This window comes from Haliotis rubra, unplaced genomic scaffold (assembly GCF_003918875.1).
Source record: "Haliotis rubra isolate DU_JTF1 unplaced genomic scaffold, ASM391887v1 Scf1964, whole genome shotgun sequence".
NCBI classification, from domain to species: domain Eukaryota; kingdom Metazoa; phylum Mollusca; class Gastropoda; order Lepetellida; family Haliotidae; genus Haliotis; species Haliotis rubra.
Window position 1 is genome coordinate 49,599 of NW_025765963.1, and position 22,410 is coordinate 72,008.

Here is a 22,410-nt window from a genome sequence, read left to right on the forward strand (position 1 = left end):
TAAGTGATTCTTTGGTCAGGTACTTTCTGATGTTGCTGATATTCCTCAGTTGGAAAGAGCAAACTCGGGAGATGTGGCTGACATGTTGCTTCATGGACAGTTCTGAGTCCAAAACAACACCCAAGTTCTTCACAGAACGAGTGACATCAATACTTGAGCTTCCGATCTGAACTACGGTGAGACCTGACTGGGTACATCTTGCAGATGGGCCTATTAGCATGCACTCCGTCTTGTCGTCATTAAGCTTGAGTTTATTGATGTTCATCCATTCTTTATCTGTGTACAGCAGTTGGTAACATCGGCAGAGGCTGCTTCTGCTATGGATGCTATTGGTCGAAATATTTTAATGAGCTGCGTATCATCAGCGTAGAGGTGTCTTGGCAGCTTGTGCTGGTCGATGACTTGACCCAATTCCTTGGTATAAAGAGTGAATAATATCGGGCCCAATACTGAACCTTGAGGCACACCGCAGTTTAGATGTACTGAATCTGAGAACTGTCCATCAATGTACACACACTGTGATCTCTGAGACAGATAGGAGCTAAACCAATTCAGTGCAGATCCTTGGACACCAAAATCGTCCTGAAGTCGCTGCAGCAGTCTTTGGTGGTCGATGGTGTCGAAAGCCGCGCTCAAGTCCAAGAGAACGAGCAGAGCAACATTCCCCGAGTCGATGGCACATCTCAGGTCATTGACGACTTTCAGGAGAGCTGTCTCGGTGCTATGTCGAGGGCGATACGCTGATTGAAGTGGATCATACAAGTTGTGCAGGGTCAAGTGCTGTGACAGACGTTCTGCAACAGCTCTTTCAATGAGCTTGGAGAGGAATGGAAGGTTAGAAACAGGTCTGTAGTTCTTGAGATGTTCTGTGTCGAGGTCAGGTTTTTTTTTAGGAGTGGCTTCACGATAGCATTTTTCAGAGAAACGGGCATTGTACCTTCGTGCAGGCAACAGTTGATGATTGATGTCAAAGTGGGCAGGAGGATATCCATACAACTCAGTACAATGTTAGTTGGAATCGGGTCGAGTACACAGCAAGTCGGTTTAGACTTCCTAAGAAGTTTTAGTGTTTCTGGGACTGTGAAAGGGGGGGGAAAACATTCAAAACAGGTTTGTCATCAAAAGTATCATCACATCCTAAAGACGGCGTCAGTGTTTCGCTGTCATGGAGTGTGCTTCTAATATTTTTGATTTTTTCCTGAAAGTACATTGCAAATGAATGAGCAATTTCTTTGGTGGTACCAATATCAGGTAAGGGATTATCCGCGGACTTCCCCATCAAGTTAAACATCAGCTTGTACAAGGCGTTAGAGTTAGATTTGCTGTCACTGATTTTAGAGTTCATGAAATTCTGTTTAGCTTGTTTGATGATAATGCTGACCTTATTTCTGGCTGCACAGTAAATCTGACGGTGTACTTCCAGACATGACTTCCTCCATCTCCTCTCAGCTACCCGTCTCTCTGACTTGGCTTTCTTGACATCTGGACTGTAAAGCCAGGTAGCTTCAGGTCTGTGGGGGATTCGCCTGACCTTCTCTGGGGCATGTTTGTCCAGGAGCTCTAGAAGTACTGTGTTGTACATGTCTACATATGCTTCACAGGTTGAAGGAGGATCGGTCAACAAAGGTGACGTCAACAGAGCTGAACGAAAAGTAGCAGTATCCATGTTTTTTATGTTTCTACACCTAATATATCTGACTGGATGCGATGGTCTTGTGATATCAATGTTCAGGGTTACTAAGTAGTGATCTGAGATCTGATAGTCGGTTACTCTGGAATCAGTTATGATGGGGTCAGTCTCTCTTTTTATAACCCAGTCCAAAATGTGGCCTGATTTATGAGTTGGCAAGCCTATGATTTGATGACAGTTGTGAGCTTCTAGCAGGCTGAGCATCTGTAATGTATTACTTTTGGTTGCTACATCAAAGTGAATGTTAAAATCACCCATGATTATAGGTTGTTTTCTGTCGACACAAATTTGATGCAAAAGAATAGAAAACTCCTGATAGAAAACTGAGAATGACAACTGGTTTTCTTTGACGGGGGTGGACGATAGAGAGATACAATGTCAGTGGCAGTTTTGCCATGAGTCACCTGAAACTGCATTGACTCAAAGGAATTAAACTGATCCACATGGCGGAATTTCACATGAAGATTATCTCTGTAGATAACCGCTAAACCGCCTCCACGCGTCTGTCTTGGTTGGTGTCTTGACTTGTATCTAGGGGGCGTCATACTGGCAAGTTTGGACTCATCACCCGGAGCTCTTAACCATGTTTCTGTTACGACCATGATGTCGATGTCACAATCCATAATGGTGTCCATGATGATGTCACTTTTGTTACAAGCTGATTGAACATTCCAGAGACATAGCTTCAAAGTAGGCGGTAATCTACGGGGCTGTATGTAGATGAGATTGTCATAATTGATTGATGAAGCAATCTGATTGGAGTTGTGGTTGAGTGGCCTGTGTCCAATGAGAACACTGATAGGTCTCTGCTTTCGCCTGCCAGCCTTTTTACCCCTTGGTCAGGGACATGTGGAAGTCCAGACGGGGGGTCGTCCTACCATGGGTGTTCATGAAGGTCTGATAGGCATTAACTGTAACGTAAAGATAAGAAACATTGAAGAATTATAGTGAATAATCACCGGAAAAGCTCATTCTTGATGAATCACTATAATCAAAATATATCGGAAGTGGTACCAATTAATATTTAATAACTCTATATATTTTTAAATTGTGTCATCAGCAAGTACACTTTGAGAGCAATGGCAATAATTATATGAACAGATCCATTATTACCTTACTGATGATAAGCCGACACTACAATATAATACCAATGAGTGATGATTACGAGTTCTATGGGGAAAAAATTTCTTACCTGAAGCTGTGAGAAGAAAGTTGATTAAAATTTTCTTCCACAGCTTCACGGAGCGGACTTGGGGATCATATACAGCAATGAGTTGATCCCCAAGGTCAACTCCCCCCATCAAGGTGTTGTATAGTCTTACGACTGAGGGGAGAGTGACAGACCGGCCCCGTGAGTTAAGCCCATCTTCCATTCTGTAAAGAAAACATTACATGTTAAGAATTCAATAATCATGTCAGTAAATTCAAAACATCTTCACAATAACATTGAGGTATTTCACACTCATAAAACTGTATCATGATATTATGTGCTTGAAAGATAACCACAAGTAATAGAAATCATACTGACTAAACTGCCAAACAGGATATTGAAAAGTTTAAAATACTATATACCTTGGACTACCCATGGTAGATAAAATTGTGAAGACCCTCCTGTCTGAAAAGAGCACTGCCAGCAGTGGACCCTGTCTTCTCACAATTGTCGAGCCCCTGGGTGGTCTTTTCCCAACAAAGGAGCTCGGCATTCCCTTCCTCCGGACGGCGACAACTCCTGTGCAGAACGTCTTCCTGTCAAAGAGATCATGGCAGAGAGACGGACTGCTGAAGAAGTTGTCACAGATGATGTGGTGTCCCTTGTCGAGATGCTGTTCCATCAAGTCCATGACCACACTGTGCCCAAGGCCTGCCCTGGGTGGTGGTCCTCCAAGGTTCCTGCCCTTGTAGATCCGGACTTGATGGGTGTATCCAGTACCCGCCTCGGCAAGGATCCACAACTTCACTCCCCATCTGTGTGCTTTCTTGTTGGCCATGTATTGAACAAGATGATGTCGTCCCTTAAAGCCAACCATCCTTTCATTCACACAAACACTCTGGGCCAGCCTGAATAATGTGAAAGATCTTGATGCAAACATTTCAATATTTATGCAATATAAGGTTCATGTCATCATTAAATTTCATTTAGTCATTTACTTAGATGGGCTTTAATGGATATATTGACTATATCTAGACACCATGTCATACATTTCATCCTAATAATTGTTTAATTTAAACTGGAAAATTTAAAATAGCTTACCGGTGAGTGTTTGCGAAGGATCCATTCACAAGATCAAGGACCGGCCTGATCTTGTGGAGGGGGTCATGACCTGGCTGCCCTCGGGGCACTGCAGTAGAATTGTCATTGCAGTGGAGGAACCGCATGATGATTTGGAAGCGGTTCCTCGACATGGTTGCCCCGAAGGAAGGTGTTGATGCCAGCCAGTTCTTGTCCCCCTCATTCCAGTAGGATGAAATGGTTGGCTTCCTGACGACACCCATGCCCAACAAGAGTCCAAGAAATGCCCGCATTTCTTCCCGGTCAACGGGTCTCCAAGCCCGAGCCCTGCTCTGCGGCGATAGAGTGCGGCCCTGCAGGTACTGCTCTGCATACCTGTTTGTCTCCCTGACCAGCAGGTCGAACAAATCAACGCCTCCATCCCCTCCTCCCAGTTGTTGATCAAAATATTTGATAGGAGGGGCATCTTCACCTGAAAAATATATCATTATTTGTATCTAAACCTGTATCATTATTACAAACCATTATTGATCATATCTTCGCATTTTGCCTACAATCAAAATCTTTCATTATCATTCATACATACCTATATCTTTGATAGATACAAGCATAATGTCAATAGTATTCAATTGATATCCACATTTATACCTGAACATGTGTAACTTTGCCACGTACCAAATTGAAGAATATAACAATTAAGTTATTTCTTATGAATTGTATTGCCTATGTTCATTAATGAATACATTCATTTCATGATAAATCATGTATGTTATTATGTCATTTATTTGTTTAATGTACTGTTGACATGACTACCTGGAGGGTTGACAGGGCCGCAGTCCCCTGCAAAGTCAATGTCATTGCCGAGGTCAAAGCTGCCTGTGTCCAGCACAGGCAGCCAGGGGCCACGAACCATTGGTTGGGCCCCTCTTTCTTCTCCATCTTCTTCTTGAAGTTCTTCATCTGAAAGTTGTGATATTTTTTGGTATCAGAGGGGTACAAAAAATGTAATATGTACCAGTGTTCTCAATTAAATATTAAAGGAAAGATTTATTTTCATTTAGAGAGTGTTTTCATGCAAGTAACACAGGAAAATATATTAATGGGCTTATGACACATGCTCATATAATGCATTTCCCATATTGTTCACAATACTTTCTTAATGGGGCAGGTAATACACCCTATATATAATGTGACACCATTTCGATTTTTCAGATTACATATCCTAATATCATTGGGAAAAATATTATCATTCTTTACTCACCCTAGTCATTCCTCGTTGAAAAAAATAATTTGACTGTACTGAATACTGCAGCATTTATTTCTCAGTGCTTCATACAGTGAGAATTAAAGCTCAACAAGTGTTGGATGATGGATTTTCATATTGTTAGAGGGGAGATAATGCAATTCTTTGTGTACTGTATTACCTCCCTTAGATATACAAATTATATTGGCAGATTATCTGAAAGATGTATCATGATGCTACTGTATGGCACCAGTGTGGTTTTTAATGATTTTCTAATATGATGTTGTGATGGTCATAGTGGAGAATTAGCTCAGCAAAGAGTCTGAATTCACCAGAAGTATATTGTCTTAAATATTTACAAAAAATTAAAAAGGGTATGACCACATAGTTATTAAAACCCTCTGGGCTGTGGCCTACAGCTATTCTGTTTTAGGTAGTTTCAGGGTTCCCACAGGCATGGCAGGTAAAAATTCTCTGACTTTACCCTGACAAGTATAGATTTTCCCTGACCATGTAAGTGTAAAAACTGGCCTCCTCCCTCCCTTTCAGTCAGTCCTAACCACCGTGTTTGCGTGTTAAGATATTTCCTTCACACATATCATAAATACACATAGTATTTGTTAATTTATTACATTAACCAAAACATTGATATTTGGGATGAAGAAATTGTTCCTTGACTCTCCTGCCATAATGTAACATAATACTATTAGATACATTTGACTGTGACCATGAAATATATATTCTCACTTGATGTCAGTAATATATCATCTGAAAACTTTGTATTTTATATCAAGGGCATTTGACAAAGAGCATAAATGTGAAACTAATGATTTAATTGAATTGTTTCATTCAAAGTCAGGAACACATTTCTTCATTATCACAAAATGTTGTAATTATCAAAGGCGTATTTGGAAAGAATAAACATGCAAGATGTCACTTTACATTCAGTACAACCATGACAACTAGAGTATGAACACCATTCAACCACTTTCAACTTTGTGAACAAACAGCAAATGTCTGACAATAGGGCACATTATAAACCAGGGATAGAAATACGTTTTTTTCTAAGTGTGCCTTATGGCACCAGACAAATATTTTAGGTGTGCCTTTCAGAAATCAAGTATGCCCACATGTTTTTAGAATACATGACAATGATGATCATCATTTGAAATTTATTGTTAAATAAAGAAATGGGTTTATTGGCATTCAAATATGTATGGTATTATTCAGTTTGGAAAAAATAATTGTTTGGGGGATTAAATGACTAAATGTGAGTTATGTCTCTAAAACATTAGGCGTGTCAAAAGGGCACCGAGAGCATTTTTCAGCCGTGCCATTTCAATATTTACTGTGCCATGGCACACTAATATATGGGGTATTTTGAACCCTGTAAACCTAGACTGTACTTTAACAAAGAAACTTATATGGGTATTTTTGGCCAAAATGGGCTTTCACAATTTGCAAGAAACCACCATAGCCGTCATACTATTTATAATATTTTGGAACAGTATACAAATGAATGGAAAATTATCAGTTAACATAGTTATCTTTAGACGAGGTGGACCTATAAAGAGAAATGTTTTGAATGGCAAACAATTATCTATTGTTAATCACTATGCCTATCTCGGACTAGTGTTTTTCCATGCTAAACAAGAGTCATCAAAAGATGACAAATCCCCCAGCCCCTACAAATATGAAACAGCAAATCATCTGACAGTTACTTACAGTTGAAACTTCATTTTTTTAGACAAAGTCTAAAACGTTTCCATGGCAACCAAGAAAAATAAAAATGACAACAATCTGTAAATATTCAAAGGCACTACTTTCTTTTCTATTTGATATATCTGCAAAGTTTGGTTGAAAATATTGAACCGTTTTCGAGTTATGCTCCGGAAACAATATGATTACGTACGGACGGACAGACAGACAAGACGTTGACAATATCCACCCGCATTACATCTGAAATCACATGCTAAGAAGGCTCTTGTCAAATTTATGTCAGTTTCCAAGAGAAAATTGTATATTAACCCGGAAAATATGTTTCATACTGTTTAATTCAGAAATCGAACCAATTGTGCTTCATAGAAATATCAAAATTCCCTGAATTTTCCCTGACTTTCAGAGAAATGCCAGATTTCCCTAACTTTTCCCTGACCTGTGGGAGCCCTGAGTTTATACCCCACTTTATAACACTTTCATTTTCTTAGTATTCATTTTAAATAATTAATGAAACGATAAAAAAAATTATGTTTGGTTCATTATAATTTATTGGTTGTGCCCTACAATAACATAAATTACTAGGCAGAGTGGAGTAATTAATACTGCTAACCCTACTTGATCTGTTTACTCTGTGAAGTAACTCAAGGCATTATATTGCACAGTAAACAGTGTAAACATAGGTTTTTGAATATCAAGCAATGTTCGCTTCATATATTATGTACATAAAGCTATTCCATATCTCTATGTAGGAAGTATGTATCAAAATTGTGAATGTGCTCCCATAACTTCGCAGTAGAAAATGGCAAATACCAAAACATAACTTTTGTTAATCGAAAGGGTTTAATGTGTAAAGATGATATTTAAGATGAATTGCATTTCATGTTATATTGTCCATCATATCATAGATATAGATACTGTTTTTATTATTTAACAATATAATTACAAATGTGATCAGTAACTTTTGTATTGACAATGTTAGAGTACTTAGGTAAATATTTATATGAGGCTAGTATATTCAGAGATGAGTTAATTAATACACATTAATTGTACAGGTATCTTCCCATAATAAAGACCTCCCAACAGACAGACGTCTTAAAACAACACATTTTATGGTTGGTTGCATAAGGCATAATGAAGCTTAACCCTTGTTAATAATGGTATGTGCCCAGATAAAAGAACAACATTAGGTATTAACTATAGTTTCATCAATTCAAGTAATTAATTATGATTTTTAAATTCAGACATATTGCATCAACACATATGTACATCAACATCTATTTGCCAGATCACATCTACTTGTGAATATTATCAAATACAATAATTTATATACATGTACCTACCAAACATGAGACCAAGCACCATATTATTATTCACCACTAAACTCTCGCGTTGCCAAATTTATCAAAACTGGACTTTACTCAATTTTGTAATATGTGTCAATATGCTGTATGTTCTCTGTGTCACAAAATGCTTGTACTAATAAATAAGAAGGCCTTTTTGTATAATTGTACTCACTGACATAAAACATATTTTCTTCTATGTCAAAAGTACATGATTACTTTCAAAGAGAATATTGATATAAAAAATTCACATGTTATTTTTATTACATTGAGTACTTATGTTGACACTATTTCAGAATACACATTCTCTTTTTTTACTGTGTGAATAGTGCTACAATTCCTACGATTTATTAAAAATAAGTGTTGCCCTCATATGGACATGTTGAAATTTTCAATTTGCATAATATTTGTACTTCACAGTCAAATGAGGATTTATTTATTTCAAATAAAAATTCATATAGGAATGTATTGTTTCTGCGGTATCAATAATTGCATGGTAAAAATGTCTAACATTTGAAAAGTCAAAATAGCACCAATATGTTAAAATTACTAAACTTGCAAATCAGTCATAATTCATATATTCCCGCCATGAACATTGTCACTGACAATAGCCATACACGATACTCAGTTTAGTCTATTGGACTTGAAAATGACAGATAATTTTACTTACCGCTCATTTCTCCTGATTGGGAGTCAGACTCTGAGTCGGAATCGAGAGACTCCGACTCCCCCAAATCGTAATCATCACCCACTCCCACTGCCGTCATGTTCCAACGATGATATGTTGTCGTCTGTCACATGGGGCTATTTTTACACTCATGAATATTCATACTCTTGGCGGGCGGCAACCTTTTTATATATTTCCGTGAGCATCCCTTGTGCTGATTTATCAAACAAAACAAGGATGAACTATTGTAGCGCCATTAGTATCTTTAATTACATTTCATTCATCTACGTATCAACGTTAGCGATTGAAACGTAGAACTTTATTGTTTTGACTCGGGCAGCGGTAACCTCTGTGACGTGGCATGTCAAAGGTCGCGTGTCACGGTATTTTGTTCCAGACGAACAATCGCAAAATAACCGCGCCCACCTCGCCAATATGGAAGCGGTGCGCGGTGGAAATTTAGAAAGTGACAATAGAAACAGATACACACATATTCTTCAAAATAAGAAATAGGAATCTAAATAATAACTGGGTATCCAACAAATGCATACAGCCAGTATGAGTGTATTTTTTACGCACTGAAACAGAAACAACAACAATTAGATGACAAGCTTTATGATAGTCAGCGAATGAGCAACCGTGCTACAACTTATGATGTATATCATTACAAAACAAAACGTATTCATTCCGTGGTAAATCACACTTACATTAAGTTCGAAGTTCGTGTTTAAATGAGAAATAACCTATTAATTCAGGATAATCATAACAGCGATTAGTACGTATTAAATATAAGCTTTTGGTGTTGTTACCAATGTGTACTTTTCAACGTCTATTCAGAAAGTTAAACATCTATAATATTACCCTAAAAACAATTACTAACACGCGTTCGTTCCGAAGAAATAAACAACACAGTCCCCACAAGGAGATATCACAGGCTATCTTGCCTGCATTTCTTTTGTCATCTGAGAACCGTAGGTGCCGCTTTTTCTTCTCGTGGAAAGTACTGTCAGCGACCTTCAACTTCGGTCGCCATTTTGTGTAAACTTCCGGCGAATGAGTTTCGGTACCCTTTCTTTATTTTTCCTAAATATGAGGTATGAGGGGACATAATGGAATATCTGAGTATACACACCATTATGAAAAGTGGCAGTGTTCCACAAGTAATGTTCTTAACAGATGACAATGGGTATGTATTACTGTCTGCATGATTTCAAATATACGTTGAGGCGCGAAGTGAAAAACGATGCGTAGCATGAACACATTGAGGAGAAACATTACGCACATTACACCATCGATATACAAGGTATTTGTTGGTTCCAGAAGCTTATTCTTATATAGAACTGTAGACATTTGTAACTGTGAATTACAATGTTTTTTTCCAATCAGATAGTGCAGTGTGCTCCAAATCTTAAAATATTCCAATGGCGTCAAGTTTGATCGTTAGTGAGACAAGGTGATTTTGACTACCTCCATATACAATTTGTATGTATGGTACAGTTATAACAATAACGCACAATTGTTGGAAATTTACTATACTTTTAAATGTTGCATTGTTTTGGACTTAGGGTTGTCTTTATTTCTAATAATTTCACTTCTTTTACCATGTTGTTACAAAAGGACATATATGTCCCTCTGGCACACCAACTGCGTTTTGTGTAGGGGCATATATGTCCAAATGGCATCAAGGGGGTTTTAAAAGACACCATAACAGACTTATACAGCTGCTAAAGAAATAATTTTTCCAGATTTTCCCCATCAACAATTAATAACGCATATTATAATTGGGTATTTGCTTTGGAGTGAGTGAGTGAGTGAGTGAGTGACGCTCACAACTCCAGGCCACTTTTTGCCCAGTCATCACTGCGGCGGAGTGCGAGGCGAGACCGCCTGCAGCCCTGCAGCAGTCTTGAAACCCGTGACGTCAGAACTGGCGATGATGACGTCACACCAGTTGGGCTTGAACTCTGCGACCTTGGTGGAGAGACGGCTCATTGTGACGCCTTCTGTGCACACATTTCAGTCAAAATCGGCAGGAAAACTGGTAAACCTTTGGGGACGTTTTCTGCCCAACGAGCTAGTGCGTGATACCAGACTTGGGGTTTAAAGAAATGGCATAATTAAACTTCCAATTTACATACATAAATTTTAGAAAGTGGCCAGAGAAAGAAATGAGTTATAATACGTTGATAAAATAATCTATAGTCACGTGACCAAAGCCATAATGGTGCGAAGCTGAGCCCAGAGGCGAGACGAAAAATATCATGGGAGTATTTGGCACCGTTTTCTCTCTCCAAATTTAGAACTTTGGTATGAGGTAACATACATACATTGCCAGACAATCCTTGTATCTTGATTACAGGCAGAAGCAATGTGAGCCAATTAACAGCTTCAGATAGAAACTGCAGTGTGCCAGAACTTTCTCAACATTACAAAATACAGGAGTATCATATTTTAATAAACAACGGGGTACATTGAATTTGTCCTCGGACTTCTGCTTTGGAAGAGAATATTCGTAAGTGTTCCAACTTAAAGTGTAAAAAGTATTGCATATACAAATTGAGAAAAAAAAGAGAAAAATCATAAATAGGACTGGAATATCATGGGATATCAACAGAATGTTGGACCCAGTGTGCAAAATATAGTTTCCAAATTATGCTAGCCACAACCTAGCTAATTCTCTAGCCTGAAATTTGAATGTAGACACGGATTGATCATTAAGCTGCTAATATGATGAACCCTTTTGTCAGGCAATAATCATGAATGATTTAAAAGTGTGTTATAACTAATTCACTAGCCAGTTGGGTCAGTGACTGTGGAGATTTACTTGCCCGACTTGATTTTTAATAGCCACAGTCTTGCGGGCCAGTGGCTATATCGCACATTAGTTACACCCATTATAACATAAAATGCGAGTTGTCACAATGTCAAATACTCTGAAGAATTCCTGGCAGTAAATGTGATCTACATTTGCTACCAATTAACAGACATGACACCTTTGCTTGTGCAGCTAAACAAGTTGGTGTTCTAGTACAAGATAATTTTGGAGTAAATATTACACCTAAATATTTATGATTTCTTTTGCTTTAAAGTAACATTTTCTACCCTTTCTACAAAATAATGTCTTGTTTTACCTAAGGTTAATATAATAAATAACAATTCATTTGTACATAACATTTAACAAAATATTGTAAACAAGTTAAATTAATATCTGTAGTTTTCATTGTGCCCAGAGACAACTACGGATTAAGTTTGATGAGTATTTGTAGTCTAGCTGTATACGTGCCAGGATCCAAACGTTACCTTGGTTACAATGGTATGACGAGTCTGAGGAGAACTATGCTGGGCACAACTGAAGAAATGTTGCTTTAGGCACTCAACTATTCGTGTGCACTATCATCATTCTTGCCATAACATAGAGTCAACATTTTTCAATAATCACAGGGTTTGAGACGCGTGCACGCAGGTGTTTTGGTGCGCTTTATGATGTTTTCAGACATATATTAAGAATAAGATATGCAACCACAAAGATCGCACTCAGTGGGGACGCGTTGGAATAAAAGAAAACAGAAAATCTTAAGAATAACTATCTATTAATGTTGGTGCTGTTATTTGTAAATAGTTGGGGCACTTAATAAGATTTCCTGATTGCCCATACACGGAGTGACTGATTGAGTGAGTTTGTTTAGTTTTACACCAATTTTTGCAATATTTCAGCAATATCAGAAATGGGTTTCCCATGTACCCATGTTAGGAATCAAACCCGGGTCTTCGGTATGTCGAGCGAAGGCTTTAACCACAAGAACTGGATTTTCTTGTCCATTGATCACTTGATTGTGTGGTTTGTCCACAAGGTTCTGAAAACCCAAGATGGGTACATCCCATAAAAGTCACTACGAGATTCTAAATTTATTTCATCCTTCCACCTTCCGACTTTGGTGGAGGTATTCACAAATAGAAATCAGCAAACATGAGTCATGGTATCCATGCAAGTCTAGATTATATAGCGAGTACATTACCACAGTTTCGGGCATACAGACCCTGAAACAAATATGCCCTTTAGAGCCCATGCAAGTCTAGACTATATGGCGAGTACATTACCACAGGTTCAGGCATACAGACCTTGAAACAAATATACCAAACACAGCATGTCTACAGTATGTTATGAGCATACAATAACACAGATTTAGGCATGTATACAGACCTTGGAACGAAAATACCCATTGCAGCCTGTGCAAGTCTAGTGTAGTCAGTATACAATACCACAGTTTCAAGCATGCAGAATCAGAAACAACTATGCCCAATACAGCCCAGGCAAGTCTAGAATAAGTGGTGGTAAGTTTTGAAACTTGCAGTTCCAGGAAGACTGGCTCACTCACACTATCGACCACTGGTAAATGTACATTGCCGATTACGGTCGGATAACAACCTCACTCACTAAAATACGGGTTTGCCTGTACCAGATTATATTGCTGAGCAACATATGACTTCGGTTCAAATAACATTCACTGAGTCTTTCAATAACTCATCAATTCTTTCACACTCACACCACTGTTATTTTCACTCACTCACACTTACCACCACCACTGTTATTTGCTGTGTCATTTTCTGATACCGCTTGCCTACAGTGAAGATTGCACCACTCGCATTCCCACTCACTCACACTATCGACCAGTGCTTTTAACTTCTTTAAGTTGGAGCAGCAAGGAACGGTAACACTATATGAGTGAACAACTTCTTTATTACAATGAGAGCAACGTTTCTATGTAGGTTCTAGCACCGTTTTCACGCAAGTCATCATCTAGAATTCAGGAAGAAAGTCTCTGCATGGACTCTTATAATTATTAGATTTTATGAGGATTAAATATGAACTGTTCTGTAAGATATGTTCATTTGAGAGACTGGATGTTATGCAATGGGGAGGTGATTTCAAATCTGCTAGATTTACAGCAGTCAAATTCAACTTTTGTATGTCCTTAAAATCAGTAAATAACAAGTCTGTCCTGTATATGTAATGTGAACAGACTCGCCTTCGTTTATATACACGATCTGAAATACAAACACAACAACATTGCACGCGTGTAAAACTTCGAAAATTTAATACTTTTACTGGTGTGTTTTGTGATGGTGGTCCTAAACTTCAAGTGTGCTGGCCGCCGCCATACAGCTGGAATATTGCTGAGTGCCACGTAAAACTAAACTCACTCACTCACTCACTCAAGTGTGCTGGACCCTTGTGGCTTCCTGGTGAGATTATTGTCCCTTAGCAACCATGCGTTTGATGAGTGAGTGAGTGAGTGAGTGAGTGAGTTTATCAATATTCCACGACGGGGGACACCCGTAAGGGGCATCACACATTGTACCCATGTGGGGAATCGAACCCGGGTCTTCGCCGACCACACCTAAGCCAACCCTCACCATGCCATCCTTTGGGACAACATCCACATCCTGGAAACCAACCGATCAGACTACAAGATTAGGAAACGTCTTGAAGCCATAAAAATCCAACGCTTCAACTCCACCATGAACCGGGATCAAGGTTATTATATCTCCTCAGCCTATCACCACCTTATTAAAGATCACCAGGAATCCACCATACCTGCGTCGTATTGGCTTCTTTGCTCTCTTTGAGTATTGCAATCACAACCAATCAATGTGTACATCAACCTACTCTCTTCAACTCACATTACCATCTCAGTGTACATCAACTCATCTATTGTATAAACTCATTCTGCATATTGCTTTAATCACTATCACTCTGTACATCAACCTACTCTGCTCAAATCACTAATTAGTAATCCAATGTATATCAACTTTGTCAATTGTATATATACTCTCCAGCTATGTTACAATTCTCCATGTTACAACTCTTTGTATGCTTGATAATGGTGTTAGTACCTACACCGAAACGTCGCACTCATTGCAATGAAGTTGACTATCCATTGAACTTGTTTTTCCTTCATACCTATATCTACCTGTATATTTAAATATATAGCCTGTATTGTAGTGTAAGACGACACTCTCTCTAACAAGCTATGCATCATTCAGGAAGGGAAGACCTGTGATAAACGTTTTGACCACATTGTGGAGTCTCTGTAATGATGTTTAGCTGGGTCGTAGAATTGAAGGACCTCCTTAGCCTTCCACTGGTAACAAATTTCATCCAAATTACCATGACAACTTGAATTTTATTGAGTAATCTCTGTTTTCTTCATCTCAGGTTATGGTGAAATATTTGGTCGTTTCTCGTTCGCTATTAGAGCTGCACAACATTTGGAATTGGGGAGGACATATTGTTTCCATTTAGCGAACTCTTAAAACAGCAGTTAGAAGGCTGGTTAATCTGCAAATCGGTATAACCCCTATGATTATTATTATGTGTCAGTTATTGATAACTTTTGTGACTTTTGATATGGAATATGTATGTTTATAGATGGGGATAATCTTACTGCAGGCCATGCTCTTCATTCAGTTTAATTCATAGTGAGTGAGATTAAATCTTAGTTAGTTCACTATCAGAAGAAAACAAGAATTTTCTTGCATTTCTAGAACCATTGTTTCTGGAATCACGAACACGGCGCTGAATCGCCCTCAGATTGTCATCCCCTGTTTCAGCCAATCAGAAAACTCCACATCATGTTTAGGTGGTAGATATTGCTGTCAGTCATTCTACCTTGGCGCGACTATATAAGACTGAGACGGCCGGCCGAGAGTCGTTCTGCTCTTTCACTTCATTGTGTGAACATCGAAATCTGTGAAAATGCCAAACTCAAGGGAACTTCGTCGGGGTCTCTCGGTCAAGCCCAAAGAAACCGTCATAGTTTCTGCCCATTCCTGTCCAGGTTTGCCGGACTGTACGCCATCGACCAAGGCAACCTCGTTACTTCAAAGGATCTCTACCAAGAGTACGTGGCTAAGGTCAACGCCTGACGACCGACAAGAGCTTCTGCAGAAGCTCGCCGCCAGATTCCAAGCCTTCACCAGCCAGTTCAAGGTGGTTGCCATCAACGCCGGCTTCAGCCTACGTCGGAGGACTACGCCGTGGGTACCGTATCTCCTCGGGTAAGGTTAGGTCGAAATTCGGGAGGGGAACGGAATGTTTTGGCGGAACCTTTGGGGTATTCGTTGAGGGGCTATAATACTCGTAGGTCAGTGCTGGAGAGGGAAAGGAGGGGGTTACAGATTCTGGCCCTGTTATCGCAACCTGTCGACTCACAAATTGGGAAAGGGGTTTTGCGACTCGGGGATTATAGAAAAGGGGAGGATGTGTGAGTACATTGGCTGTAGCTCTATACCCAGGGGAGGTAGAAGACAGGTTGCGGGAGTATGATAGACAAAATTTGACTTTTCGGTTTATTTATATGGTTGGTGCTCATGGTGAGGAGGATTTGGTTTTGGACGGCCATCGAAATTCTCAGGGTGATGTTATTCACCCTGATCAAAATTTGGGGGTAGCATGAACCATAGGTGGAATCTCCAAATTGTAAGATTAGGTGGGATAAGGTGGGGGTACGGGAACACGGTGCTGGAAGTTCATGATGTAATACACAATCACGGACGTCAGTGCTGGTGCCGAGCTGACATGGAATTATGGTGACTACCGGCGCGGACTCGAAGCTTTCATCAGAGACTCCTGACAAGTTCCCACAACGGCCCTTTTTAGAGCCATGGCCCTCTTTAGGGCTATCCACATATCCAAAAAGAAAACTTTTGAACATGACTTGAAAACCTACTCTGAATTTAAAACAAGTGCAAACATGCTAGGATATATAAAATAACAAATAGCTTCTCAAATCAAATGTGATTTTCACGACCATGACATTCCTCCTTACTGTAAGGTTGCACAGTTTATGAAGTGAAGACCCCACTTAAATTGGTATTAAGTAAATCTAGTAAACTGGAAGAAAATGTCTTCGGGGTTTAAAAACAATAGACAATTGTTTGTGTGCTAACAAAAAAACCGACCCCCACCGACAGTAAATGCTCTAAACAGATAGGGAAACAATATCACAGAATTATTCACTAAATAGATGAGCATATATGTGAATGTTCTTCCTCCGAGCTCGGCCATCCTTACTGAGCCTGACCAATGGAGGTGACTGTGTACTCCCCTACAGTAGAATCGCTCTCCTCCAATAGAAAACATGTATTTTACCTGGTCTTGGTATTGACAAAGGTATCGTTTCCATGGTGATGAACACCTTTGAAGCGGGTCATATGTGGTGGTATTTTAAAATTCGCTTATTTTCATGTAATATAATGATGTACATAAAACACACCAGATGTATATCCATGAGTTTTCGCTATGCTGAGGCCGCAATCAACAGACTGAAACCCCACGCAAGATACCATGTACCCCCTATCACAAGCTGTTTTGACACCTCCAGAAATATTATTCAAGCACCTGTTGTTAGCTAGCATTTATAGGTTAAAACCCGTTAATCCGGATTGTTTCAATGCAGTTCAATCGTCCGGATTATCATATGCCCTGTTTAACACGCATTGATCTTTGTGTATATACAGCAGGTGTCCGCACAACTGAGGTGACACTGTACACGCCCACATCTGTAAACATGACAGTCGGGCAGCCGGGTAAACTCGCGAGAAGAACATTCACGCTTGACAAGCTACTTATTTTCTGTGGAACCCAAGTAAAACTCTTTCTTTTGTAGTTGTAGAGTCGATTTTACCATTCTTTTCAATTTACTTTGAGTTACTTATTTTCGAAATATATATCTGCCAGCTTTTGTTTATGTTACTTGAATTTTAAATTGAGAGTAATAATAATGGTTTGAAATAAGGCGTGGCTACTTTTCTTGACACGGCATGGATCACTGCAAAGCCATGAATACATTAAACTGTCCTTTTTACAAAGGCTTTATCTAGAGCATGTTGTGTCTCGGATAAACCAGTGAAACATGAGAAATGGCCCTGTTTTAATATACATACATCTGATCATTATCATAAACCATGTGTACATAATCGCTGTAATCATACACAGGTATGTGATTGAGTGAGTCTAGTTTTACGCTGCTTTTTGCAATATTCCAGCAATATCACGGCGGGGGAAAACCATAAATGAGCGTCACACATTGTACCCATGTAGGGATTCGAACCCATGTCTTCAGCTTGACGAGCGAACGCTTTAACCACCAGGCTACAGCCCCCATAGGTTAGTGAGCTATAGAAAGGCCATAAAGCGTCTGGGAAGGACGTCATACATCACGGCAAAAATCACAGGCTCCGATAAAAGTATATAGATAAAGATGGTGGGTATAACATAATTTACAGTATTTTCTGCTTATTTGGTATTATTAATATACAGATTTTTGTATAGAATGTGTTCAGCATCTCGCCCGCCAGGTCCTGTGTACACACAATAACAACGACTTGGTCCGACTGCACCTGATCGCTGGTGTTTGTGACAATTGATGTGTCTGGAATAGACAAGCACGATTTGCACGTGCGTATTTGACGTCTTGCGACTACCAGCCAGCTGTGAGGTGAAGCTGTATGCGAGGTTCAGCCAGCCAGTCTATAAATAGAAGCAGTTTGGCAGACGGCAAAATATGGTTGGTTGGTTTGTTGTTTTACGCCGCACTCAGCAATATTACCGCTATCCGGCGGCGGTCTGTAAAATATCGAGTCTGGACCAGACAATCCAGTGATGAAGATCATAAGCATAGTACTGTAACAATTGCTCATACCATAAGAGACTGGACGACAAATTAAAACATAGTTCTAATATTTAGAACAAATATGTAATATGTAACACATATGTAAATAGATGTAATAAATAATACGGAACATAGGTAGCTTTTCCAGTGACAGGGCGGTGGGGTAGCTTAGTGGTTAAAGCGTTCGCTCGTCACGTCGAAGACTCAGGTTCGATTCCCCAGATGCGTTTTCCATATTTCGCCCATCGTATTGCTGAGCGTGGTGTTAACAGTCAGACACAATGTCCATTGATTGTTTACAGCTCCTCCACATTTATAGCCTGTATGAATTAGTGGTGGTCCGATTAATTAAAATAATCGAAGATTGGTCGTAGTGACTAAACGACCAAGCAATCGATCATAATTTCTCATAATCGAACACAACCAAGTTTGGAACATTTGTTTTCATTACAATATTTTTCACATGGTTGGTTTTGTCTGTTACATTTTGTAAGCACTACAAGCTCGTTTCAAGTCATGATTGAATTTATCTTAAAGATTCCAAGAAATTTATGTTCCTAACATACTAGTCATCCTTTAAAGATGTGAAATTTTGCCAAAAAGCCCCAAAGAACTACATGGGTTTTTTCCTTATTTTCATGTGCATTAACAAATTTCATAAATGACTCTTACCAATTATTTTCGATGATTGATCGGTTGTAATGAACCAATCATCAATTATGAGATTTTAACCAATTCCCAACACTAGTATGAATCAGTGACCGTGAAAATAAAACCATATAACTGCCCTTATGAGCTAATGGCCAATGCGGGTGGATGGTGTGACGGGAAATCAACAATTTGGCTTCAAGAGTGAACGTGGGCATCGCTGTTTGTGGTAGGTGGGGTGGTTCCCACTTGAGTACACGCACGTTAATTTGTTGTTGTGTATGACTTCAGATTGAACCTGCTCCATGTGTTAAACTCATAGTATTTACCAACGCTTAAGTACTAGTTATGACGTGTGTTTTACCTGGCAAAATGGCTGTTTTGATATGTTGTCATGTTGTCATGTCAATGACACTGTGTAAGAGAAAAACTTAGGCAAAATTACAGGTATATGTAAGATTATAAGTTATAAAAAAATAAACCATGTAAAACTGGCCTGTGCCATGGTTTCATTGGAAAACGCAACTCCTCCTTCTCAATAATTGTGATTGTTACGTCTCTCATCTTTCCATGTGTCATTTCTGTGTCCTATCCTCGTCCTATTCATGAAACGAAAAGTCCTTTATGTTCCAAACGTTGCAAACCCGAATCAGTGTGTCTTTCCTCAGAAGCCAGTCATACTGACTGGACCGGTTGTAGCTTCTGTTGATTGTTGTCTTCAGAAACAGAATAACTGTTAGACAATGTGCCCCCCCTATTGTACCCACCACAGTCCCCCATGTTGTACCCACCACAGTCCCCTATGCTGTACCCACAACAGTCCCCCATACTGTACCCACAACAGTCCCCCATGCTGTACCCACCACAGTCCCCATGCTGTACCCACCACACCACAGTCCCCCATGCTGTACCTACCACAGTCCCCCATACTGTACCCCACCACAGTCCCCCATGTTGTACCCACCACAGTCCCCATGTTGTACTCCACCACAGTCCCCCATGCTGTACCTACCACAGTCCCCCTATGCTGTACCACCACAGTCCCCCATGCTGTACTCCACCACAGTCCCCATACTGTACCCACCACAGTCCCCCATGCTGTACCCACCACAGTCCCCCATACTGCACCCACCACAGTCCCCCATGCTGTACCCACCACATGTTGTACCCACCACAGTCCCCATACTGTACCCACCACAGTCCCCCATGCTGTACTCCACCACCCACCACAGTCCCCCATGCTGTACCCACCACAGTCCCCCATGCTGTACCCTTACCACAGTCCCCCATGCTGTACCCACCACAGTGTAACCCCCCAGTCCCCCATGCTGCACCCACCACAGTACCCCCATGCTGTACCCACCACAGTCCCCCATGCTGTACCCACCACAGTCCCCCATACTGTACCCACCACAGTCCCCCATGCTGTACCCACCACAGTCCCCCATGCTGTCCCCCCACCACAGTCCCCCATACTGTACCCACCACAGTCCCCATGCTGTACCCACCACAGTCCCCCATGCTGTACCCACCACCATGGTACCCCCACAGTCCCCATGCTGTACCCACCACAGTCCCCATGCTGTACCCACCACAGTCCCCATACTGTACCCACCACAGTCCCCATGCTGTACCCACCACAGTCCCCCATGCTGTACCCACCACAGTCCCCCATACTGTACCCACCACAGTCCCCCATGCTGTACCCACCACAGTCCCCCATGCTGTACCCACCACAGTCCCCCATGCTGTACCCACCACAGTCCCCCATGCTGTACCCACCACAGTCCCCCATGCTGTACCCACCACAGTCCCCCATGCTGTACCCACCACCAGTCCCCCATGCTGTACCCACCACAGTCCCCCATGCTGTACCCACCACAGTCCCCATGCTGTACCCCTACCACAGTCCCCCATGCTGTACCCACCAGCCCCCCATACTGTACCCACCACAGTCCCCATACTGTACTCCACCACGGTCCCCCATGCTGTACCCACCACAGTCCCCATGCTGTACCCACCACAGTCCCCCATGCTGTACCCACCACAGTCCCCCATGCTGTACCCACCACCACAGTCCCCCATACTGTACCCACCACAGTCCCCCATGCTGTACCCACCACCACAGTCCCCCATGCTGTACCCACCACCACAGTCCCCCATGCTGTACCCACCACCACAGTCCCCCATGCTGTACCCACCACAGTCCCCATGCTGTACCCACCACAGTCCCCATGCTGTACCCACCACAGTCCCCCATGCTGTACCCACCACAGTCCCCCATGCTGTACCCACCACAGTCCTCCATGCTGTACCCACCACAGTACTCCATACTGTACCCACCACAGTACCCCAAGCTGTACCCACTACAGTCACGGGGCGTTTAGGGTTCGGTCGTAGTGGTTCAATGATTGGGTGTAGTGGTTTTGTCATGGGGCGTAGTGGTTCAGTCATGTGGCATAGCGGTGACTTTAAACACGTGCTAGAAGACTTATTTTATATGAATTCATGGACGTACACCCCCTGTTTAGTCAAATCCCAATATCAACCTAATAGTGTCCTGGCGTAGTGGCCTACTGACTACACTTACATCTTGCCGCCATCACACGTGGTTTCCACAGTGGGCGTTTCGATTTGAAAACACACAAAACAATATTGTTCTTAATATTAAAATTGCATAAATGAAAGATCACGTCCATGGAACTGCCAGCACTGTCAACTAACTAAATATTGGAAGGAGGGACGCTTGGATACAGTCTGCGTGTAGTGGAACAGTCTCCATTTGATTATGATAAGTACAAACAATGTCTAGCATCTTGCAACGAAGCGATCGAAACGCACAAGTGACCAGGATAAAATATACCTCATATATTTTATATAGCGTTAAGGACCCGTGAAGATCCGGGGTAGAATAAGTCTTCAGCAACCCATGCTTGCCACAAAAGGCGACTATGCTTGTTGTAAGAGGCGACTAACGGGATCGGGTTTCAGGCTCGCTGACTTGGTTGACACATGTCATCGGTTCCCAATTGCGCAGATCGATGCTCATGCTGTTGATCACTGGATTGTCTGGTCGACACTCGATTATTTACATACCGCCGCCATATAGCTGGAATATTGCTGAGTGAAACGTAAAACTAAACTCACTCACTCACTCACTCACTATATAGCGTTAAGAGTTCACTCGTCGCCGAAAACC

At 40.9% G+C, this 22,410-nt stretch overlaps 1 protein-coding gene across 1 annotated transcript; it reads right to left on the reverse strand.

Moving 5' to 3' along the window:
• Nucleotides 1-261: 261 nt before the first annotated feature.
• Nucleotides 262-4,785, reverse strand: LOC124274954 (piggyBac transposable element-derived protein 3-like). Its single transcript, XM_046710326.1, has 6 exons — nt 4,734-4,785; nt 3,942-4,392; nt 3,263-3,748; nt 2,883-3,064; nt 2,523-2,601; nt 262-937 (listed from the first exon to the last, which is right to left on the reverse strand). Exons 2-6 carry the CDS (start codon nt 4,211-4,213, stop codon nt 262-264), a joined length of 1,695 nt encoding a protein of 564 aa, XP_046566282.1. The 5' UTR covers nt 4,214-4,392; nt 4,734-4,785.
• Between the last annotated feature and the right edge of the window lie 17,625 nt (nt 4,786-22,410).